At 34.9% G+C, this 21,034-nt stretch overlaps 1 protein-coding gene across 1 annotated transcript; it reads right to left on the reverse strand.

Annotated features, from left to right (window-relative positions):
- Nucleotides 1–729: 729 nt before the first annotated feature.
- Nucleotides 730–16,292, reverse strand: LOC139092304 (uncharacterized). Its single transcript, XM_070642653.1, has 14 exons — nucleotides 15,974–16,292; nucleotides 15,683–15,877; nucleotides 14,484–14,672; nucleotides 13,702–13,768; nucleotides 11,602–11,728; nucleotides 11,128–11,464; nucleotides 10,891–11,055; nucleotides 10,579–10,617; nucleotides 10,309–10,491; nucleotides 10,061–10,216; nucleotides 4,032–4,199; nucleotides 3,389–3,586; nucleotides 2,042–2,309; nucleotides 730–1,848 (listed from the first exon to the last, which is right to left on the reverse strand). The coding sequence occupies exons 1-14, from the start codon at nucleotides 16,131–16,133 to the stop codon at nucleotides 912–914; spliced, it is 3,189 nt and encodes a 1,062-aa protein (XP_070498754.1). The 5' UTR covers nucleotides 16,134–16,292; the 3' UTR covers nucleotides 730–911.
- Between the last annotated feature and the right edge of the window lie 4,742 nt (nucleotides 16,293–21,034).

Raw genomic sequence — 21,034 nt, forward strand, 5'->3', positions numbered from 1 at the left:
AGGTCAACTTCACGTCTTGCCGTTGTTACGGTGACGGAGCGGTGTCATAGCGAACACTTTGGGTTGTGCTGTTCGGGAAAGTCACAGCTTTCTGCGACTGAACATGTTAGCAGACGCCCTAAAGTTTCCCTAAAGTTGCCCTGAAATGGCCTCAGTATTGGAATTGATAGCAACTGAATTTGTAGGTGGTAAGTTAGACCGAAGAACTAATGAAACAACTGTGCAAGTGACGAATAAAAGCAACAGGCACTAGAAATTGGCAGAAAATGATGATACAGTTCGATGAACTCTGAATGTCAAAATCCCGAGCAACACATTATGACTCTAACTACGGTTTTCAATCCCGGGATGGGATTGTATGTAATTCCGGGATGAACTAGTTGTAAAGTCTTAATAGCAGTCCATTTTCATCATATGACTCACCACAGCGTCTTAATTGGACGATCCGATTTTCGTCATTTGACTCGACACAACATCCAAAATCGAACGGTCCTATTTCCGTCAATTGCCTCAATGTTGTGGTCTTAAAATTCGGATCCTTGGACTCGGACATTATTTCGCGTCACATGATGAAAAACGGACAGTCATGCTTAGTGTGTTTACAACGTCATCTTTATGATGTGTTGCTCGGTAATGGAACCACATTCGCATTCGCCATGGATTGATTTATCGCATTAAGACAGTAAGTCAGCTACTTAATCTAATCAATAATAATAAAAAGTCCAAAAATCTTTATCAAAAATAATATTAATTAATTTATTAGATTACATTTGCTCATATAATAATAATACCAAGAGTCAGACTCCCTAAAATTGCACTTCTTAAGATTCTTAAAATCATGCCTGACCCTTGAACAATACCACAATACAGGTAACAGTAGTGCCTATCTAATACCTAATCTAATCTTTGTCTTATCTCCTTTGGACATTCACTTTTGCATCTTGACATATTTTTAATGTAATATCAGCCTTATACGTCAGATCATCAAGCTTCAAGTCAGTTGTTACTTTATAATGACTTAAAAATTTCACAAGAATCGTTTTGATCGCCAACATTGCATAAACTTTACCAATACAATCTCGTAGACCTTCAGAAAATGGTAAAAATGAATGTGAATGTCTTCCTGCGACATTTTCAGGTCGAAATCTATCAGGATTAAATTTCAGAGCATCCTCGCCCCAAATGTCTTTCCTCCGATGTAAATTGAATAAATGAATCAGCAATGTGATGCCTTTTGGAAACATTAAATCTCCAATTTGCATCTCGTCTTGTGTCTCACGACCCACAAGTGGTATTGCCGGTAACAATCTCATCGACTCTTTAATTACCATTTCAAGGTAGCTGAGCTTAGACAGTGAGTCATAATTAATATTTGAAATTTCAATTATTTCATCATAAACCTTTTCCTGAATGTCGGTGTGAATGGCAAGAAGTAGAAGTGTAAAAAATGTTTGTAATGCGACGGTTTCGTAACCAGCAGCAACAAATGTGTAGATGTGATCATGAATTTCTTCATCGGTAAACTCGTTACTGCTGTGCAGAATTAAATGATCAATAAAGCTGCTGTTGGTGCTGGTTGTGCTACTTTCATCTAAATTAATAATTCCTAGCTCTTCGTCCAATTCTGGCAGACTTGCTACATCTGTCTTCATTGTCATCATCGATGCTGATGTCTTTAGATTGTTGTTAAGTATGATGAACTCACGTCGTTCTTTCAGGACTTGATCGAGGTAGTAACAGCACCGCTTGCGATACTTCTTCTCGCGGTAATATGTTCGTGTCATGCGATATGCTGGCTCGTAATATAAAACAGGCTCGTGACATCTGAGTGATATTATCTTAATTAACCTAGAAAAGGATAGAAATCAGGTTAGAAAAATCATATTGGACATGAATTAAAGTCCTCAATCTGTAAAAACTTATTTCGTCATCCAACATCTGAATGTGCAGTCATACATAGTGCATAGTCGTCAAGTCATCAACAAATGTCTCCAAGTTCTAACAATACTTTACAGTCATGACATAAAATCAAGTTTCTCACTCTTCAACAGCCTTTAATATCTCATCATCAAAATGAACCTCAGATGCACTTGTGCCAAATGACGTTGCAAGTACCATTGTCAATGCACAACGTGATGTTAGCTTAAACACATCAATTTCCTGTTCCTTCTTCTGGTCAGCATTGATTTGATCGTGAAGGGATGTCAGCATTTGGTTTGAACTGTCGACGAATATGGAGATGAAGCCTTTGATGACGTCAAGTTGGAATGATGATTCTAGGAATTTTCTGTGGTTGACCCATGTGTCGTCTGGAATGGAATAAGCAATGATTGTTGTTAGTCAATGTGATTTAGGGTACGGACAAGAACAGGAGGTTGTTTCCTGCATTTTAAATGCGCACGCCTGAAGTTTTGGACTGAACCTTATAGTTCGTCCAAGGCTGCATGCCTGCGTTTTATGGCTGCAGCTTATCAAACATCCAAAATTGCTCTTCGCATCCAATTAGAATTCAAAATTGGATCATCACACACAATACCTCAAATACGTGAAAATCACATTCATAACATACAAAATAAAAAGCATTCAGCCTGTATAATTAGCATGCTTAATGAAACCTTCTATGGTAATTATTGAAGCTGTAATTAATACATAACAATAACAAAGGGAAATGAGATCTCTTCCGGTAATCAGGTGAATTAAAAATTACAGAAAAAATATAATCAATTATTACAGTAAAAGTGAAATTGGAAGGCTTGAAAAGCTACACCCCCTAGCATGCTGGTCGACATGCTGATGTGCTATGTGTAATTGGGAAAATATTGAGTTTCTTGGGGTCAAAGTCGGTTGGAAATAATAACAATAATTTCATGTGAAATTGATTTTTCTGACTATTTTGGCTATTTTTAGTATATGAAGCAGTTGTGGACAACCTGTGTGTCACGGCACACTAATTTGCTGTCTAAAAAATGCTATGAACAACATGTCGTGTGTCGTGGCTTGTCATAAATGTGTTTGTGACACAACAAGGCTTGTCCACCTCTGTCACAAACCAATCAAGCTATTCTAGAGAGTGTGACCGTGACTCTCATTTTTGATTTAGATATTTCATACTAGGATGAGCTTAAATGACTCAGCATTAATAACCATATCAAGTTTAAAATTTGACTTTCAAAATTCATATTTATTGCTTAATATCCAGTTTGATCAGCATTCGATAAGAACACCTAATATTGCATCTTTATGAATGTCATCTGATCCATAAAGGATGCAAATATTAAATGTCAATATCAATTTAATCTGGTTAGTTCCAAATCACTAAAATTCATCTTTAACAAATCGACGCCTGAATTAATTTTCACACACTTAAAATAATCGAAATTCTACTCACGTTTAGCGGCAAGTAAGCCTTTGTCAAGTCGCAAAAATTTATATGTAAAGCTCTTTTCGATACAATCAGATGAGCTCAGCACTTGTTGAATTAGATTTGGATGGTTGATGAAGATGAATAGCACCGGACCTAGCCAAAATCTTGTCATGTCATTCTGCTCGTATTTGGCAAGCATGCTTTGGACTGTGTTGAATCGATCTGTGAAATGGAGATAGATTAGGATGGGAATTGGTTAATGCCAGTGTTGTTCGAAGTGTTTTTGTGGCATGACACACCTTGGTGGGAAGGCCACGACCAAAATCACACAAGACATGTGTCACGACACACAGTTTGGACAACACTGACATGAAGAGTCTTTCTTCCGTAGATTGGCATGAGGCAGAACTCACCAGAATAGCACAGATCGGTTGTTAGATCAAAAATTGTCACAGGCAGGTGTGACACTGACTTATAGCCGGATATAGTTGAGAGTCACACCAGCCTGGTACAGGATTTTAGATCAATCAATCGACTTGTGCCTTTCAGGTCAAAGTCTACTAGATTCGACATTTCCATACAAAATCTAAGTCAACTTCGAATTCTGCTTTGAGGTCAACCTCCTGAATAAGACCCTGTCAACTGCTGCCAATCCTAAAATCCTTACCTTCTTCTTTTTGTTTAAGCAGCTTGTGTGAACTGCCAATTATCGGATATGCTTTAGGTCCGGGAATCTTATCCGCAAAGTCATACAATGTTTTATCACGATAAACCCATTTGACTATGCAAATTGTCAATAGTATGCTACAAATCAATAACACAGCCATTTCGATTCCTCACATTGACACCTGTAGCCTCTTAATTCTCGAAAATAACTAAAAAAAATGTGTTTTTTATTTTATTTTTCTATTATTTTTCAACTACACGCACAACTAAAATTAATTCTCTTATTTTTGCTCTCTCAATTCAATAGTTTGTGCTTGCTATTATGTAAAAATGTCTTGTATTGAGAAAAAATAGTATTGGCAATGCTCAGAAAAGTTATTGCAGCTGTTCTTGTTTACGGACTGATTAATTTTTGTTGGAATTTAAGAAAATTTTTACAAAATTACATTAAAAATTTGCAAAATCTTGATGAATAGTCAATACTTGACTGTTCTTGCAGTAGCTGCGACTCTTACTAATCGCACAACACTAAAAATGTTAAGCTATTAACAACTTGTTGAGAGAAAAAACAAGAAAAAAGCCGGAATATTTTCAATGACACATTAATAGGTTTTGCAATAGTAAGCTTGGCAAAATATCTCGTCTATAAATAACTAAATGGCAATTTTAACTATTTACATTGTATTGGCGCCAATATCCTCAAATCATTAAGCAATAGAATTTGTGCAATTGATGAGAATTAGTCATTTTAATATGTCAACGGTCATTTTATATTCAAATTGCAACTTGCAGATTTGCAATTTTTCATAGTTGCAAGCCTCTTCTTTAGAATTTCTCAGTTTGTTTACAATCTTCAAACAATAAACATCTTTTACATTATTAAGTGACTTAATATCATAAATCTGTGCATTTACAGCTACTGTACAGCAATCATTCTAATAAAATCAGATTCAACAGCTGAAAATAGCTATAAATCAATAAATAATATTGCATAATTCAGTTCAATTGTTCAAATCAATTTCATCAACAGAAACTAACATCATCTAATCGCATATTCATCATAAAAGAATAATAAAAGAGAGAATATGTAAAAGATCAAATACATTCAAAGCTCAAAATGACGCAAGAGCGGCAAATATGCCGCACTTCTTGTACCACACATAGTTTTCTCTTTCATTTGCCTGTTAAGTATTTCACTTTGAAGGTGTTTGAACTGGGTCAAACGGAACGAGTTTGTCTAGCTATTGCAGTTTTTTTGGTGGCTTCAATGTTTCGTGCCTTTTTAGATTTCTTGCGATATCTTGTGGAATTTTTAGCAATGTTTATGAATTATTGAAGCTCTTCATAGGTTAAAGATATCATTCATACAGTGAATTATGAAGATTATCAGACCACAAAACCGATACTATTGAGTGCTTCTTTGTTTTCTTTGTTACACGTGCTTATTATCGGAATTAATATCTTTTCAATTGTTATGTCTGTTTTGTTTACATTACATGAATTAAACAGGAAATAATGAGATATGCTGGCGTCATTAAAATCGCGTTAGAACATTAATCATTCCAGGTAGATGAAAGGGAAATTGTTCTGAGTTACAATGATGGTTAACCTTATTAGAGTGATTTTATTGATCCAGAATATTGATGTTTTTGATGGTTTAGTTAGACACTTTCCCAAACTGACAGAAGGTTTCGAAGGATAGAGCTGTCTTCAGACATTCCCTACGCGCGGCAATGGGCCCTCGTGCGTCCCAGCCAAGGAAGTAAGAAGTAAGTAAGTATGTGGGGCGCTTTGAATATAAATCTGAAATTATCTGAAAAACTGACTATTTCTTAATTACGGCTCAGATGAGCATTCTTTAGTGAACCATGGTACATAAGTAGGTGGAAGGAAGATCAACGGCCTATCATTATCAGGTACAATACATCATTGGAAGTGCAGTAGTAAGGTGAAAACAGATATGAATGACAATTTGTCATTTAGTCCAGTAACCCCCGATAGCTCAATGTTAGAAGCATACATCTGCAAACCATAGGACGTGGGTTCGAGTCCTACTCAGAATCCATTATTCTGAATCATACTATTTCAGTTTCAGATTGCCCATCACTGCTTCTTTATTGTTCTAATTTTAATTCATTTGTTCCAAAAATAATTGAGTTTTAAATCCAACAGTCATAAACAGAAGAAGAATAATTAAAATTAATTGCTTGTTTAATTAATTATATCATCAAATTAACATGAATTTCGTGAGAATATCACAGACTGTTCTCTTTTAGAATTGTCTGAATCCTCAATAATCCATAGCTATAGATAAATCCCTATTAATCGCTTCCAAACCTTGTTAAATGTCATCGAATGAAATACGCATTTAACTACGTAAATAATAAATTTTATTGCGTCATATGACATCCAGTGCTTACTTAAATTCACATTTATGGAATCTCTCACTTAAGTTTATTGAAATCTTAAGGTAAACTAACAGCAATTAAACCTTTTCAAGGTTCAAATAAAAATTTCCTTCAAGTCCACTTCGACACTTGTTGTTGATTCACTTTGAACTTGAATGCTGGCCGTCAACAGCCAAAATAAGTATAAACAAGTCAAATTTAATGTTTAATGTGATGAATTTTTGATTGGGTTTCATTAATCAATAGTCATGTCACGTTTTAAATGCACCGTAAAATGTATATTGTTGTGGATATAACATAAAATTATTATTTTTGGTGCTGCATTGTGCATTTGGGAAATTGGAGCATTTTGATAATGAACTTAATTTCAGATAAGCGGTCACTACTGAGTGATTATTTTAGCAATATAATTTATAACAGCCACAAAATTTTGCTGTGCTATGGCGGAATTGAATGTATCATAAATTGCTCAAATTATAATGGTCATACATCCGATAATAAAATTTAATGTCAATTATCGATAGAGCATGATTTGGAAATAATATGATTCAAAAAAAAAGCATTAAAAGCAATTTATGGATGTAAATAGAGTTGGGAGGACTTTACAGGAATACTGACTCTAAACCTCCAAAAGGGGCCTTCAAAGAAGTTCACATTGGAGTCCTGCCAAATTTGGACAAAATCAGATGATCCAAAATTATGCAAATTGTTCATAAAACAGAAAGGTTTGATTCCTTTGGTACGACACATTACAACTACATTAACGCAACAGTTCAAACATGCACTTAGTATGGAAAATTGACTCATTTGTGCTGAATCAGGCCGGTGTCGGAAAAATCGACTCCAGAGGCCAGTTTAATCTACCCTAACAACAGTGTTGTTGCAGCAAGTGAGCTGCCATACATTAGTACAGCGATGGGCAACTTATGTATCGCGGGGCACTGATGTGAAGCCAACATTTTTTGAAAACCCAATGAACAGTATGTTGTATGCAGTTTTGGTCGAAGCTTATCTTCAAGATATATCGCGAAAAATGTCCATATGAACTGCATCAATGTTTTCGAAATGCCATGAGCCGTGTGCGGTTTCGATCGTGGCTTACCACAAAGTTGTGCCGTGACTCAAAAATGGTTTTGATAACACTAGCTTACAGCTAAATGTGAGTCATGCTCAAGAGTATAGAGGGTAGGTGTGGGTCTATTCCTTGGGTATAGACAGGTAAACTGTTAGCTAAACCTACTCCAAGGCATCAAACTGTTCCATATTTCACAATTTCTTTCGTGTCAGGTTATTTGATTTCTTTACTTAACATGATTATTATCACCAATTTCATAAGTAAAAGTCTGTTTATGGAGCAAATCATGAGCACAATAATCGCTGTGTGAAAAGCCAACAAGCATGTATGTCGAAAGACAGCGCGAAATTTTTTATTTATCCATTCCAAATATTTATAACTCAATAAATGGACATTAGTAAGTCTTATCGTGACTCAAAATATTAAAATTCGCTATGTTTTTACTTTTTGTACAACAACGAGCCTTGAAACACACAGATGGCAATAGGTAAAAAATATTATTGCGTAATAATGCACTTGAGACATGTGATGTGTTTTTTCGAGTCAAGGCTTTTTGTGGTCGTCACTTTTACTTTTCTTCTCGCGCTCTCATTTCTGTCTCTTCTTTGGATGTGCGGTCGATGATGAAATTTTATTGGGATGGAGCTTATTCATAAGAACTTCATAAGGGACACTTTAAAAGCCGAAGAATCTCAACTTCCCCAAGATTCGAACCTGAGACTTCAAATTAAACGCCTAATTTAGTGTCTAGCACCTTGCCAAGTTGGGAATTAACATTTCTTTTATACTTTTTGTTTAATTGCACATTTCCATACAAAATTAGCTGCTGCCCATGCATGGATGAATCTTTTCAAAATATCATTGCATAATTACTAAATAATAACAAGCACTGCCATCAATTCTTCATATTACATACAATATATTTCACAATTTTTATATGAACTAGTCACTGTAATTACTTGTTGCACAATTCGCCAAAAAATATGAATGCAAATGTTATGCTTTTGACTAAAAAGTCATGCTTAAAACACTTCCGAGCATTGACGATTTAAAATCTACACGTCTTGACTGACTTCTCGAGACTGAGAAGTATAAAAAACAACAAAGATATAAAAAATGTTTGAGTTCAAAAAATATTGAGAGACTTACAAGCTAAAACTGTGTAAAAATACCACAACAAATGCTGTTTACGTTCATTCAACAAAAGAAGTGAGTCAAGTACAAATGTGATTTATTGGAATTGATAAAGTATTGAGCGCATTGATGATTAATGAGGTTGAGGATGTCAGCTGCTAATGTCAATAAGAATTGCATTGATAGCTTACTTTGCAAGGCGTGAGATACGAAAATTGGAGAAGAATTTGAAGTCTTGAGTTCGAATCCCAGTGGTTTTTGGCAAAACCTTCAACAGTTCGGCTTTTTAAGTGTAGCAGTTGGGTACCTAAGGGAAAAGTTTGTGTTTTCGATGATGAGACTAAGTCTTTCCAAGTTTTGATTTTTCGAGAGGATTCGAGAAAAGGGCTTAATTCTTAAGAGACACCTGGACCTTCCAAATGACCCATAGCCATCACTAGGACCATTGTGACCCATGACCATCACTAGAATGGCGAATAAAGCTGGCTATACCACTAGCCACATCATCTGCCAATTCCCAATATCAAGTGCAATTTTCTATATCGATAGCGTCCTTCCAAGAGTTCCAGAGGTTCCATAAACAATGAAATCTATGTGCTTTGTAGTTGTAAACTGAAGGGGAAGAAGGTCGATTCGCAACAATGAAAGATATAGCTAATCTAGAGAACACCAATCTCACAGCGTTAATCTCAGGTAGAGTATCGAAAAAGAATGAAAGTAGGTGCACAACCTAACTGAATCCCTTGAGCAAGCAATCTCTTATTCTCCTTTATTTGTACACTATCAACTACGACAACAATCAAAGTGCATGTTGTTTGGTGTCAAAATTTAATCTTATCTTATTCTTAAAAATTGTGTTTACCTACTTTAGCAATCGATATGCTTATCAGACAAAATACGACAATCTTTCCCATTACTTTCAAAAACTATGCATCACAACCCGCAAAACTATCTCAAATGTCTTCAACATCTCACATTTCTCAATAATCATGTGGATCACACAATGTTTACATATTTAAAAATGAGTATCCATAGCTGTATGTGTGAGACTTAGTTCACTTACCTTAAATTATGAGATAAAAGCACAAACATCTACAAAAGATGCATAAGCAGTAAGACTGTATTGGATATGAATCAAATAATGCATGGATGAAGCTTTTGACCGTTGAAAAGAATTTGAATCGTGAAAGCTCACTGAAAGCTCTGAAAAAGCTCTTAAAAGTTTAAGATTTAAATCTGAATAAAAAATTATTTATTTAACAAAACTTTTCCGTTCTTATGCCTATATAATCACTTAAATTACTGACTTAACTGGGAAAACAAATAATCCAACTTATAGAAATCCGTCTTATTTAACAAACAATCAAATAAGAAGATTCAGTAAATATTTAAAGTCTGATGTGCTGCCTCAGTTTCTAGGCTCAATGCTGACTAAATGTTTTGTGCATAATTTAAGATTGATGTCTGTCTTGAATCTTAAATCTTTATACGTCATTGATGATGAGAATTTGTATGTTTTAATTAAATGGACGAGGAGGGTCTTCAAGGCAATCATTGCGTAGCGATAACCTGAAAATAGGATAGAATTAATTTTAAATCGTAGGATTTATTTTAAATCTCAGGATTAATTTTTAATCCAACGATTTAAAACTGTCTCTTACCAATGCAGTTACGTTGTCCACCACTAAATGGAAGGAAACTGTATGGATGTCTCTTTTCAACATGTTCAGGCAAGAAATGATCCGGATTAAATTCTTCAGCATCATCACCCCAAATATCAGGTCGTCGATGTAATGTGTAGAAATTGATGAGTAATGTGATTCCAGCTGGTATTTCTATGTCATCTATTCAGACCAAGACAATTATTTGTTATTACGAATGCCAGAAATTCTTAAAAACTTTCATTTTCTACAGAAATATTTCTTGCTTACCGTCAATCTTTATTGGTGCTTGCGTTTCTCTTCCGATGACTAAAAAGTGACAAAGGTTTGTGATAAAATGTCATTTCACACCTTGGCTTATTGGATTAGCTTGTTGCAGTGTTGTTCAAACTGTTTTGTGGCATGACACGCATTTGTGGTAAGGCATGACTGATACCACACATGCCATATGGCTCAGCAACGACAGATGCGACACATGACATGTGGTTTAGTCTCAACTGAAATCGCACACGACATGTGACATTTGACACACATTGTTGTGTTGCGCAACAGTTTGAACAACACTGGAAATTATTGACTCACCTGGAACAACTGGACACAATCGTAGTGATTCTTTAACGACTCTTTCAAGATATTCCAATTTCACCAGATTGTCATAATTTACTTCAACTGCATCTGAGAAAAAGACTTCCTTAATTTCAGCCGCAACACGTTCCTGAATTTCTGGGTGGGTGGCAAGTAGCATGACTATTTGGAAAGTAGTTAATCAATTGCATGGTAAATAATTATCAACGAAAGTTAATTGACAATGCTACTCACTAGTGTGTGCAGTTTGTAAAGCCGTAGTTTCACTTCCAGCAGCAACGACCGTATAAACATGATCGCGAATTTCATTGTCAGTAAACTTGGTATCATTACAAATTACATGATCAATAAAAATCTTTCTCGTTGGCATATCATCATCACCAACTTGTGTGACCTTCTTTTGTAGACTCGCCTTTATTTGATCAATTACATCCTCTTTCTTAGCTGCTCGCAATTGCGGAAATCTTTCCAATGATTCACGATATAATTCATCGATATCTAATATAGGCTCGTTGTCATGACTATCGCCACTTTCTTCGTCTTCTAATGCCTTACGTTTTACTTTTATGATCTGCAAATAGCAATAAACATTTATATGTGCGGCATTTAATGGCGTATGGCTTATTATTAATATGAGCCATAACAACATTTGGCTACCGACCATCAAACTTCATATTCCAAGTCAAAAAATATGAGAATTTTAATTACCATATCGGCTGATGAATAACAAACATTACGGCTCTCCATTTCATCACGATAGTATTTAGACATCCGATAAATTGGCTCCGAGTATAAGAAGAATGATTGACTGCGGGCAGAAATGGCTCTATTCAACCTAGAAAATTACATGAGCATACAATGTATTTAAATTTTTTTAAATTGAGATATTGTCTGGCTTGTGAATGATGTGGAACTGGATTGACAGTTTGCAATGTTTGGAATGTTGATGGATAATAGTGGATATGTGGGTAGAAAGTTGATGAAATTGCATTTTTTTTACTTCCTGAATTCGACTAATTTCATTTTTCGCAACATGTTGCGCAACATGTCACAGCTACGTCACTATGACAAAACTTCAAAATGACGTGAATGTATCCTGAAAGCACCATGGCTGTCAACTAGAAAGATACTAAAATATTTTTACATCCATGTTGCGCAACATGTCACAGCCACGTCGCCGTGACAAAATGACAGTTTGATGCCTAACTTTGGCTTTTGGCGGACACTGCATGCCACACGGGACTTATTTGTAGTAAATACACATATGCATCCATCCGCATATCCAAAAGTAGTAAAAAATGAAAACGCGAAATATTTCTAAGCAAAGAAAATGAAATATTAATTTAGTAAATAGACGGATGATTTGCTTCACGAGTATGCACATTCATTAGGAAAATTCAATATTGAAATGATAAACAAAGCGATGCTTATGTATATCAATGGAAGGTCTTTGTGGTCGAGTACGAGTGAAAATTAACGGATTGGAAAAAATTTGTTTAAAAAATGACGACTTAATTGCGTGTGTTTTGTAAGAAGCTGAAGTGCTTTATGTTTTATCATGTTTGGATTTTGTCATATCCGAAATGCGGCATTTGAATTTTGGATGTAGAGTTTTAATATCAATAGCTGAATATCCGAGCAACACAATGAGGTGAGTCAACTGTCACGGTGACGTCTGAGCAACATTGCGTCTTAACGTCAATACGACGACACACTTGTGTCTTACCAAACATGCTGTGTTGCTCGGGACACGCTGCACAGCTAATTTTAGGTAGCATCATTTTAGAAACTCTGATTTATGTTGCGACACTAAAATTACATAAAAATTCGATACCCTGGAAATTTTCTAACTCGCTTTATCATTTAATGTGTAGAAAGTAGCACAGCACTGATATCTAACTGATTTTTTTGAAGCTTTAACAACTTACAATAGTTTGCCTACTTCTGAATAAATTTTTAAAGATGATTTTTCAATCTCAGCACGTGCTTCAAATCTGTCGATAAGTTTTTGGTAAATTATTACGTTTTTTGGGTTTTAAGTTTTTGAGATAATAAGAAGACTTTGTGCTGCATACGTGATGAAATTTTATAAAATGAGGAAAGGATTGAGTTATTCTAAAAGTCATAAAATTTCAAAGTTAAATTAAGTCGACTTGATTTATTTAGGACGCATGCTTGCAGACAAGGTCTGGACGAAGTGTAAGATACAGTCGAAAACTGCAGGCCTGCACATCTTAAAATGCTTGTCAATGACTATATATACAAAAATAGGCCGAAAGAAGGTATGTACTCGATTAACATAAAGCATCTGAACAGCACAGCATGTTCGCTAGGACACTGCTATGTAACCGTGTTAACGACAAGTTCTGCGGTTGCTTTGACGGCACCATGACAGCTAATTTTCACCCATTTTTATAGCGAAAATGCGGTTTGCTGCTTTAAATTGTTCGTTTTACTCACAAAGGCTCCGTTCTGTAGTCGCATTGACCATAAAGCTGTCATATGATATTTATGCCTTATAGCAGTTAGCATGAACAACTTGACCCGATCAAGAACTATTTACAACATATTTTCAAGCCCTTAAAGCTCCTTGTACTTAAATTTCCAATATTATCATGATAACCTTTGTAAAAGAAAGTAGCACGCAGACATCCAATTAAATTGCGTGTAAAGGTTGTCATGCAGACAGCCTTAATATCCAGTTTTGATTCATAAATGCAGTCATTCTGAAATATTATCCTCCATCGTATTTTAATCACAGCCAATTTCACATCCTATAATTTTTTCAAAAGATTTCGTAAGACTCACTTTTCAAGTGCATGAAACACATCATCACCCATTGTAATGTTTTTAATATCCAGTCCAAATGAAGTGCCTGAAATTGAAAGTTTAATTAAATTATTAAAAAAAATCGAAAATAAAAATCAATTTTGCGAGAAAAATATTTCTTTTTTTCACTGGGCAGTAGGCTTTTTTTTGCTGATATTTTTATTTTAAACGTACACAACAAGTGTACGCTAAAATAGAAATTTTGAAAGTATTTAAAATATTTAATTTCTAGGAGAGCAAATTATTAAATAGAGATATTAAATGGTAAGTAATACAATTAGTTTAGAGGATTTTGTATCGATGAGCCGAATTCAATGAGATCGTCTCGGTTCGTCTCGGCTCAATTCGGCTCGACTCGACTCGGCTCATCTCGACTCAAATCGGCTCAATTCGACTCAAATCGGCTCAACTCGACTCAAATCGGCCCAACTCGACTCAAATCGGCTCAACTCGACTCAAATTGGCTCAACTCGACTCAAATCGGCTCAACTCGACTCAAATCGGCCCAACTCGACTCAAATCGACTCAACTCGACTCAAATCAGCTCAATTCGATTTGACTCAGGTCAATTTGACTTTTTTCGGCTCAATTCAAATTAAGTCGACTTGGATTTACTCAACTCGACTCCAAACCATAACAATTATTAACCTTAAAAGCCTTAATACCTTATCAATAGACTTTATATTCAATATTCGAGAGTTTTCGGGACAAAAGACTCACCCAAAAAAACAAAAACAAAACAACAACATAAAAATACATACCGCATATCATATTGAGGGCAGACTTCGATGTGTAGGCAAGCATGTCAAATTCTTTGGTCTTTCCAATATTTACAGCCAGATCGTTAACCAATTTTTGGGCATTTTCGATGAAAATTGGAATGAATGTTTGAAGAATTCGAAGATTGAAGGAGTAGTTGAGTGATTTGCGGTGGATTTTCCAAACATCGTCTAGAAGAGTTATGGGAATTAGATGTGGATTATTGTAATGTTGTGGCGTGCTTTCTGAGTGACTTGATTTTGATGATTTTTAAGGTATTATCACAGATACATGAATATAAGGTAAAGATGTGTCTGAATGAATTATGGATAGCTCTTTAGTTAGCACCGATAACACCGTAGCTATAGCACTAAGGTCATTACCCATTTCAGCTCTGAGAGCATCCACAAATTTCAAATGTCGAACTTTTAATCATTTGCATATGTCGTCATTGGTTATACAAATTTGTTATTTTTTTTCTCCTTTCTTTATGTCTCGTGACTTTTGATTCTTTAATGAAAGTAGATTAACCGGGTCTAAACTTATACTTTCCATATCTGTTATTATCGCATCATTCGCACTGCTCAGATTGAATCAGTTGCAATTCAGATGAAATCTGAATACAGAATGTAACATGAAGAAGTATAGGATATAGGGGCTTGGGAATTGTTATTCAGGAGAGGTTAAAGGAAGTTAAATTTCAGATTTGTGTTAACTCCCTTTTAGCATGCAGAATACCCATATAAGTCAGTGTTTCTCAAACTTTTGATCACGTCACACATGCACTATAATTCCATTCTAGCGTAAACTTGGTACTTTGACATACATACTTTTCAAAATACACCTGAAAGAACATGTATGGAAGGGTACCCGATACCGAGACCAATACTATGACTTCCACAGTCGTTACCTCTGTTTCACAAATTCTCAGCATCGGGAGTCCTTCCTAATGTATCACAGATTATAGTATGTGTCAGATTATAGTCCGGATTCCACAAGTCCAATATGACACCTCTAGTGGAGCCGGACTTTACTAGTTCAAAAAGGTTTATGTAGTAGAGTCCGGACTGCAATGGAGGCACTTCCACTATGTAGTATTGCCAACTCTAAGTATGTATGCTTAAATATTTTTAAATCCATATAGAAAGTCACCAAAAAAATCACAAGTCACTCAAAAATCTTCAAAAATCACATTACTCACATCTTGCGGATATAAGTCCTGAATCAAGTCTTAAAAATTTATAGAAAAATGGTTTCTCAAGGCACACAGGCGACAATAACACTTTCTGTATTGATTTCGGGTCATTCACAAGTATCCACAAAATGGCTGGTCCAAGCCACAACTTTATTAAATGATTGTATTTAAGGCATAAATCATGAAGCAATTTAAAGCGCCCTAAAATGATGTTAATTGGGTAGTAAAAAGAGAAGAAATGAGGAACAACATTAAAGTTTCACTTTCTCGATGGTCCATAAAATCATAATTTTCAACCTTCATCGTTCTTCCCCAAGAAGTGCGGTCCATGACCTAAAATTCCATAATTTTTAGCTGATGGAATTAAGTCAGCAAACTTGTAAAACTTCTTCCGTTCATAATACCACTGAATTAAGAATACAATTGCAACAGTTGCTAAAAATACGGCAATAATCATGTCCAGTTCCACTTTATTAGGCCACAATCGATCACAAACAATTAATTTTTTAATTATTTTCTATTTTTTTCAATATTAAGCACCTGTGCTCTTTTTTTTATGTTTGGATATAAAAGACAACAGCACTAACTTCGATTTTACAACTGATCCGATCAGCAACGCGACTTACTTACAACTGCGAGTAAATTTTTTCATCAAGTTTTTTAACTTTTCTTTTCTTCCTTCCTTATTGGTGTGTAGGTACGCTGCATATAACAAGCTTTGAGTTATATCGTTTATGCAGAGATATTGGAATGATTGAAGTGTAGAAGAAGAAGCAAGTTTTGTGTATAGCGAGTTTTTTGAGACATAAAATAAGAAGATGTAAAACTAGACGTAGTCATGAATGAAAATGGAGATTAAGTAGAGAATGTGGAGAGAATGTGTGGTCGTTAGAATTTCGCTTTCAGGCTGGAGAAATTTATGAAGAAATTGAAAGTGACTTGATTGCTATTTTGAATTGTTTATGAATGGGAGATTGACTTTCTGGTCAGTTTTTTGTGTAATAAGGAGAACGGATTACACTACTCGGGAACCCTCGGTCTCGACATCGGGAACCTTTAGTTACTGGCTCCTCATCCATCTGTGGACAAGATTCTTCAATTTGTTAGATTTTTCAGGCTTCAAATGTACGGGGTCGAGTCAATTTTCATACAAAATCCAAATCGATCGTATGTGGCAGTTCTGGGTCCGGTTCTGTTTGTGGACCTTGACTTTAATTGGCATTTTCTTCTGAAGATAAGTGCCAAACTCTAGCCTCTCCCAAAAATGCACTTGGTTTCTTGAGAATATTAGCAGATCCAAACATGACGGTTGTTGCTTGATCACTATTATGATAGATTTAACCTACATATTCGCATGATTTTGTATAGTAACAAAGTTTGCAAAGTCGTGACAAACAGATTAGAGCATTACAGTGATCAGTGACAGAGTATTTTGGGATATTGAATGGAGCATTAGGATTGAAAGTCAATTAATGTTTAGTGTCCAGCCAAAAACCATAAATCCAATTCTTACAAACTCCAAACCCTCCACGCTCCATTTCAAGGTGCCATCAGGGCACCCGATCGACACCTGTTTAAATGATGCCTTCATGACCATTATGTGACTTTGAATTAAGTAGCAGCAAAGTTATCATTGCCAATTGATTTGCACTTGATTCTAAGTATGCTGTCAACAGGTCGGCGTACAAGAAACATTTCAATAGATGCCGATCGATGCAGTTCATGGCTTTTGAGCGTTTTATCGTCAATACGGCTACATAATAATAGATTAATTCTAATCGGGTATAGAATTCTATGCTTCAACTACTAAAAGTCGAACCAAACTCAGTATTATCTGTCAATGTTAGACAATCTGATAGATTGTCAATGTTATTTTTAATAATACGCAATTCATTATATAATTAACACCAGAACCTTAAGAATTAATTACAATTCTAGCACCAGATAATCAAAATATGTAATTCCAAACATCCATAACCACGTCAATGACAAAAATAACTTTATGTTTATTTTAATTACTGACTGAATGCTTGAATTATTCTGACTATATTTATGAGTGGCTTTAACTTTAGCTGTGGATTCAATAATTAATGCCTTTGATGAGTAATTATTGAATTTTTTGAATTTCCGTTCCTGAATAAACACGCTAATTGAGCATCATCATCACTTCCACTCAACACATTTAAATCTCGTCGCTTTATCTCCGAAAATATTTTGGAGAAATTTCTCTCATAAATTTCTCTCACATTTTTTGGCGCTGGATTTCTTACAGCACGCATAAAAAGGGAGAAATGAGCATGAAGATAAGTTGAACGAATGAACCAGAAGACCAAAACAATAAAGAAGAAATCTCTTTTGATCACTGGCCCAGCAACACTTGACACAGTTTTTTATAAATGAAAATTCATAAACGACTTATTGTGTTTATGGATGATCATTTACACAAGAGAAGTCTGAGATAAAAAAATATGTCGTAAAGCATGCCATGAAAGTAAAACTGAACGAAAGAAATTGAAATTTTTGTACGAATATGATACAAATTTCAAGGAATTTGATTCGATATCAATTATTTGCTCCAGTGACTCAATGTTCTTCTTTCAAGCTATAAATTGATGGATCTGCGATTATTCGCGTATCTATTTTCGGAGTTGATTCATTTTTCTACGATTTTGGATCATTGATATTCATGATCATTCAAAAATTCGGTTATTAATTAGATTCTTTTATTGCTTTTCCGTTAGACTAATATTGAGTGCTTTACTTTCTTGGTTTTAAAGTGTTTATTTAAAATTGGGTATGGTTTTAATTAAGGAGTGAAGGTAGAAATTATTGAAGAGTTTGACTGACTTATGGCATAGAGTGTTTGATATTTGCGACATGCCCTTCGGGTTTTCATGGTTTCAAAGTTGAAATGCAATCCGACCTCTCGAAAGGCAATCCAACTTCTTGAAGAACAATCCGACATCTGGAAAGGCAATGCAACCGCTATCCGACCTCCCAATGGGCTATCCAACCTCTTGAAGGACAATCCTAGCACCTAAAGAGCAATCCGACCTCCCGAAGGGCTATCCGACATCCTGAATGGCAATCCGACCTTTTCAAAGGACAATCTAAAATCTCAAAGGGCAATCGTGTTCTCGACGCACCAATCCGAGCTCTTGAGGGAAAATCAACTACTCTTGGGTAAAATCGATCTCTAAAGACAATTCCGAATTTATTCCCATTCAGTTCTCTAACTCAAAAGCAGTACCAATCACTTAATACATTCCAGAATTTGCCCATATTCCATATAAAACTATGTTTATTGACGGTTGATGTTTGTTTATTATGTCAATAAACACTGACCGTAAAGCTCTTAATCAAGAAACTGTTATTCATATTTATCATAGTCAAAAATTCGCTAAATTTACATTAATATTCTGCAGCTCATCCTCAAACATTTCATGACATTTCTCACGCAAAATTAACGGCATCTTTTCAAAACAAAGTGGACAAACCGCGTAGATTAATGATTAATTAAATTACTTAATCTCACCAAAATTCAGCATTCCTCTTCTTGTTGCCAAATGGGCACACTTTGCACGATATTTTGTACTTTTCCTTCATTTTTATTACTACAATAAAATACCGGGCAAATAAGTAAAGAGACTTCAATTGACGAATACGTGAGAAACTTCATGGAATAATTTTTGGTGACTTTAGGCAATTGAGCTATTGACAGAGAATTTTATGTTTTGGCAATTCAGAGATAAAAGAAGCACGTCATGTATTACTCAAGCGAATAGCAGAAGAGAAGCCATAATAATCTTGTTTACATTCGAGACATACAATTTAAATCGTTTTCTAGACCAATTTATCTTGTGTCTTTTAATCAACTTTCTTCTCTTTCCTCAGATGACTCAGTGACCGGTTAATAGATGGTTGAGAGGAACGATGTGGTAAATTTTCAATATTCACCGACAAAATTGGCCAAACAATGGAATCACGATAAGATTAGGGCACTAAAATGCCTTCTCGTTAACTCAGCAACGTAGTCGTGCCCCAGCCTGCTCGGGCTGGTCATGTGACTGTTTTAAACAATCAACAAAAGCATGATAAATTTAAAAGAAATGACAAATATCAGCTATTACCGATGGAAACTTTAAAAGCCTCTTACTTTGAACATCATTCGAGTGCCATCGAAACTTTTCCGAGTGTTGTTAAAGCTAGATCAGTGTTACTCGAACTTCTTCGACTTAGATGCTCGTATTCAAGAGCAGAGTTGCAAAACAGGCACCTATGACAGGTGAAAACTGTATAAATTCTTGATAATTTGTATGGTTTTGTAAGAAAAAAAAATTTAAATTATAAAGAATTTGTACGGTTTTCGCCTGTCACAGGTGTCTGTTTTGCAACTCTGTCCAAAAGGTTTACTAAGTATGCATTAAGATGAAATCGCTTCAAATAATGCAAATAAATCCACAAAAAATATTGACATTAATACAAGTCAACGTTGCATTTCATAATCGAGTGCTTGCGGCTACAAATTCACTACAAATATTATTTTTCAATTTTTTTTTGCTAATAGACCGTCAATATTTACTTATAAATTTGAAAGTATCCAAAATGTTTCAATTTTTAAATGCCGTCCAATGTCAATCTTTCGAGTCTATTTTCAAATTTTATGTTAATTTGGCACGTAAAATACATATTTGCTGGTTAAAAATAAAAAATGAATTTATTGAAGATAAAAATTTCTATTTTAGGCACACCGATCCCCTCCTTACTTCCGTCATAACAATTTGTCAAAGCTTCTCATTTGTTTACATAATAAATTCAAGGGTCTAAAAGACATTTATGAGAAACATGAGCCAAAATTAAGGTGGAACTAAAAATTCGTACGATAATTTATCACTAAAGCTGATGTCAATTCTGCTTCATATAGGAAATACTAAAATACTCGCTAAAAGGAACATCATAAACAAACAAATTTTATGTCCAAAGACAAAAATAACAAAACAATTAAGATTTATTGAAGTAACTGTTAAGGCTTTGTAAGTTTTACAACACACGTGCAGATATTCTGAAATAAGGCATTGGAATAGATGCAAATTGAAGTGTGAATTGAACTTTTATTGGTGATCAAATTAGAATTATGTGAATAGTATCGATTGTTCCTTATTGGGATTGAAACAATCAACCTTAATTATTTCCCTTTAATTTTCTGATTCTCTTATCAAGTGTGAGATGTAACAGCATTCAATAAGTTATTTGAAGACATATAGAAGCTTCATGACTTAGCAGATGACAAAAGATTACATAGGCAGTTAGTTTTTTTTAACATAATTTGATTGTTTGCATCTGACTCGATGGTAGACC

Source organism: Chironomus tepperi, unplaced genomic scaffold (genome assembly GCF_022539635.2).
Source record: "Chironomus tepperi strain 1889 unplaced genomic scaffold, CSIRO-AGI_Ctep_v1 contig_298, whole genome shotgun sequence".
NCBI classification, from domain to species: Eukaryota; Metazoa; Arthropoda; class Insecta; order Diptera; family Chironomidae; genus Chironomus; species Chironomus tepperi.

What these genes read in the sequence shown, in the direction of transcription:
- LOC139092304 (XM_070642653.1), bottom strand. Translation starts at nt 16,133, where the DNA reads ATGATTATTGCCGTATTTTTAGCAACTGTTGCAATTGTATTCTTAATT. An exon ending in AGTCAGCATTGAGCCTAGAA is followed by an intron (nt 4,200 to 10,060) that starts ACTGAGGCAGCA and finishes TGTCAATGTGAG; the next exon opens with GAATCGAAATGGCTGTGTTA. An exon ending in ATATTAAAGGCTGTTGAAGA is followed by an intron (nt 1,849 to 2,041) that starts GTGAGAAACTTG and finishes ATCCTTTTCTAG; the next exon opens with GTTAATTAAGATAATATCAC.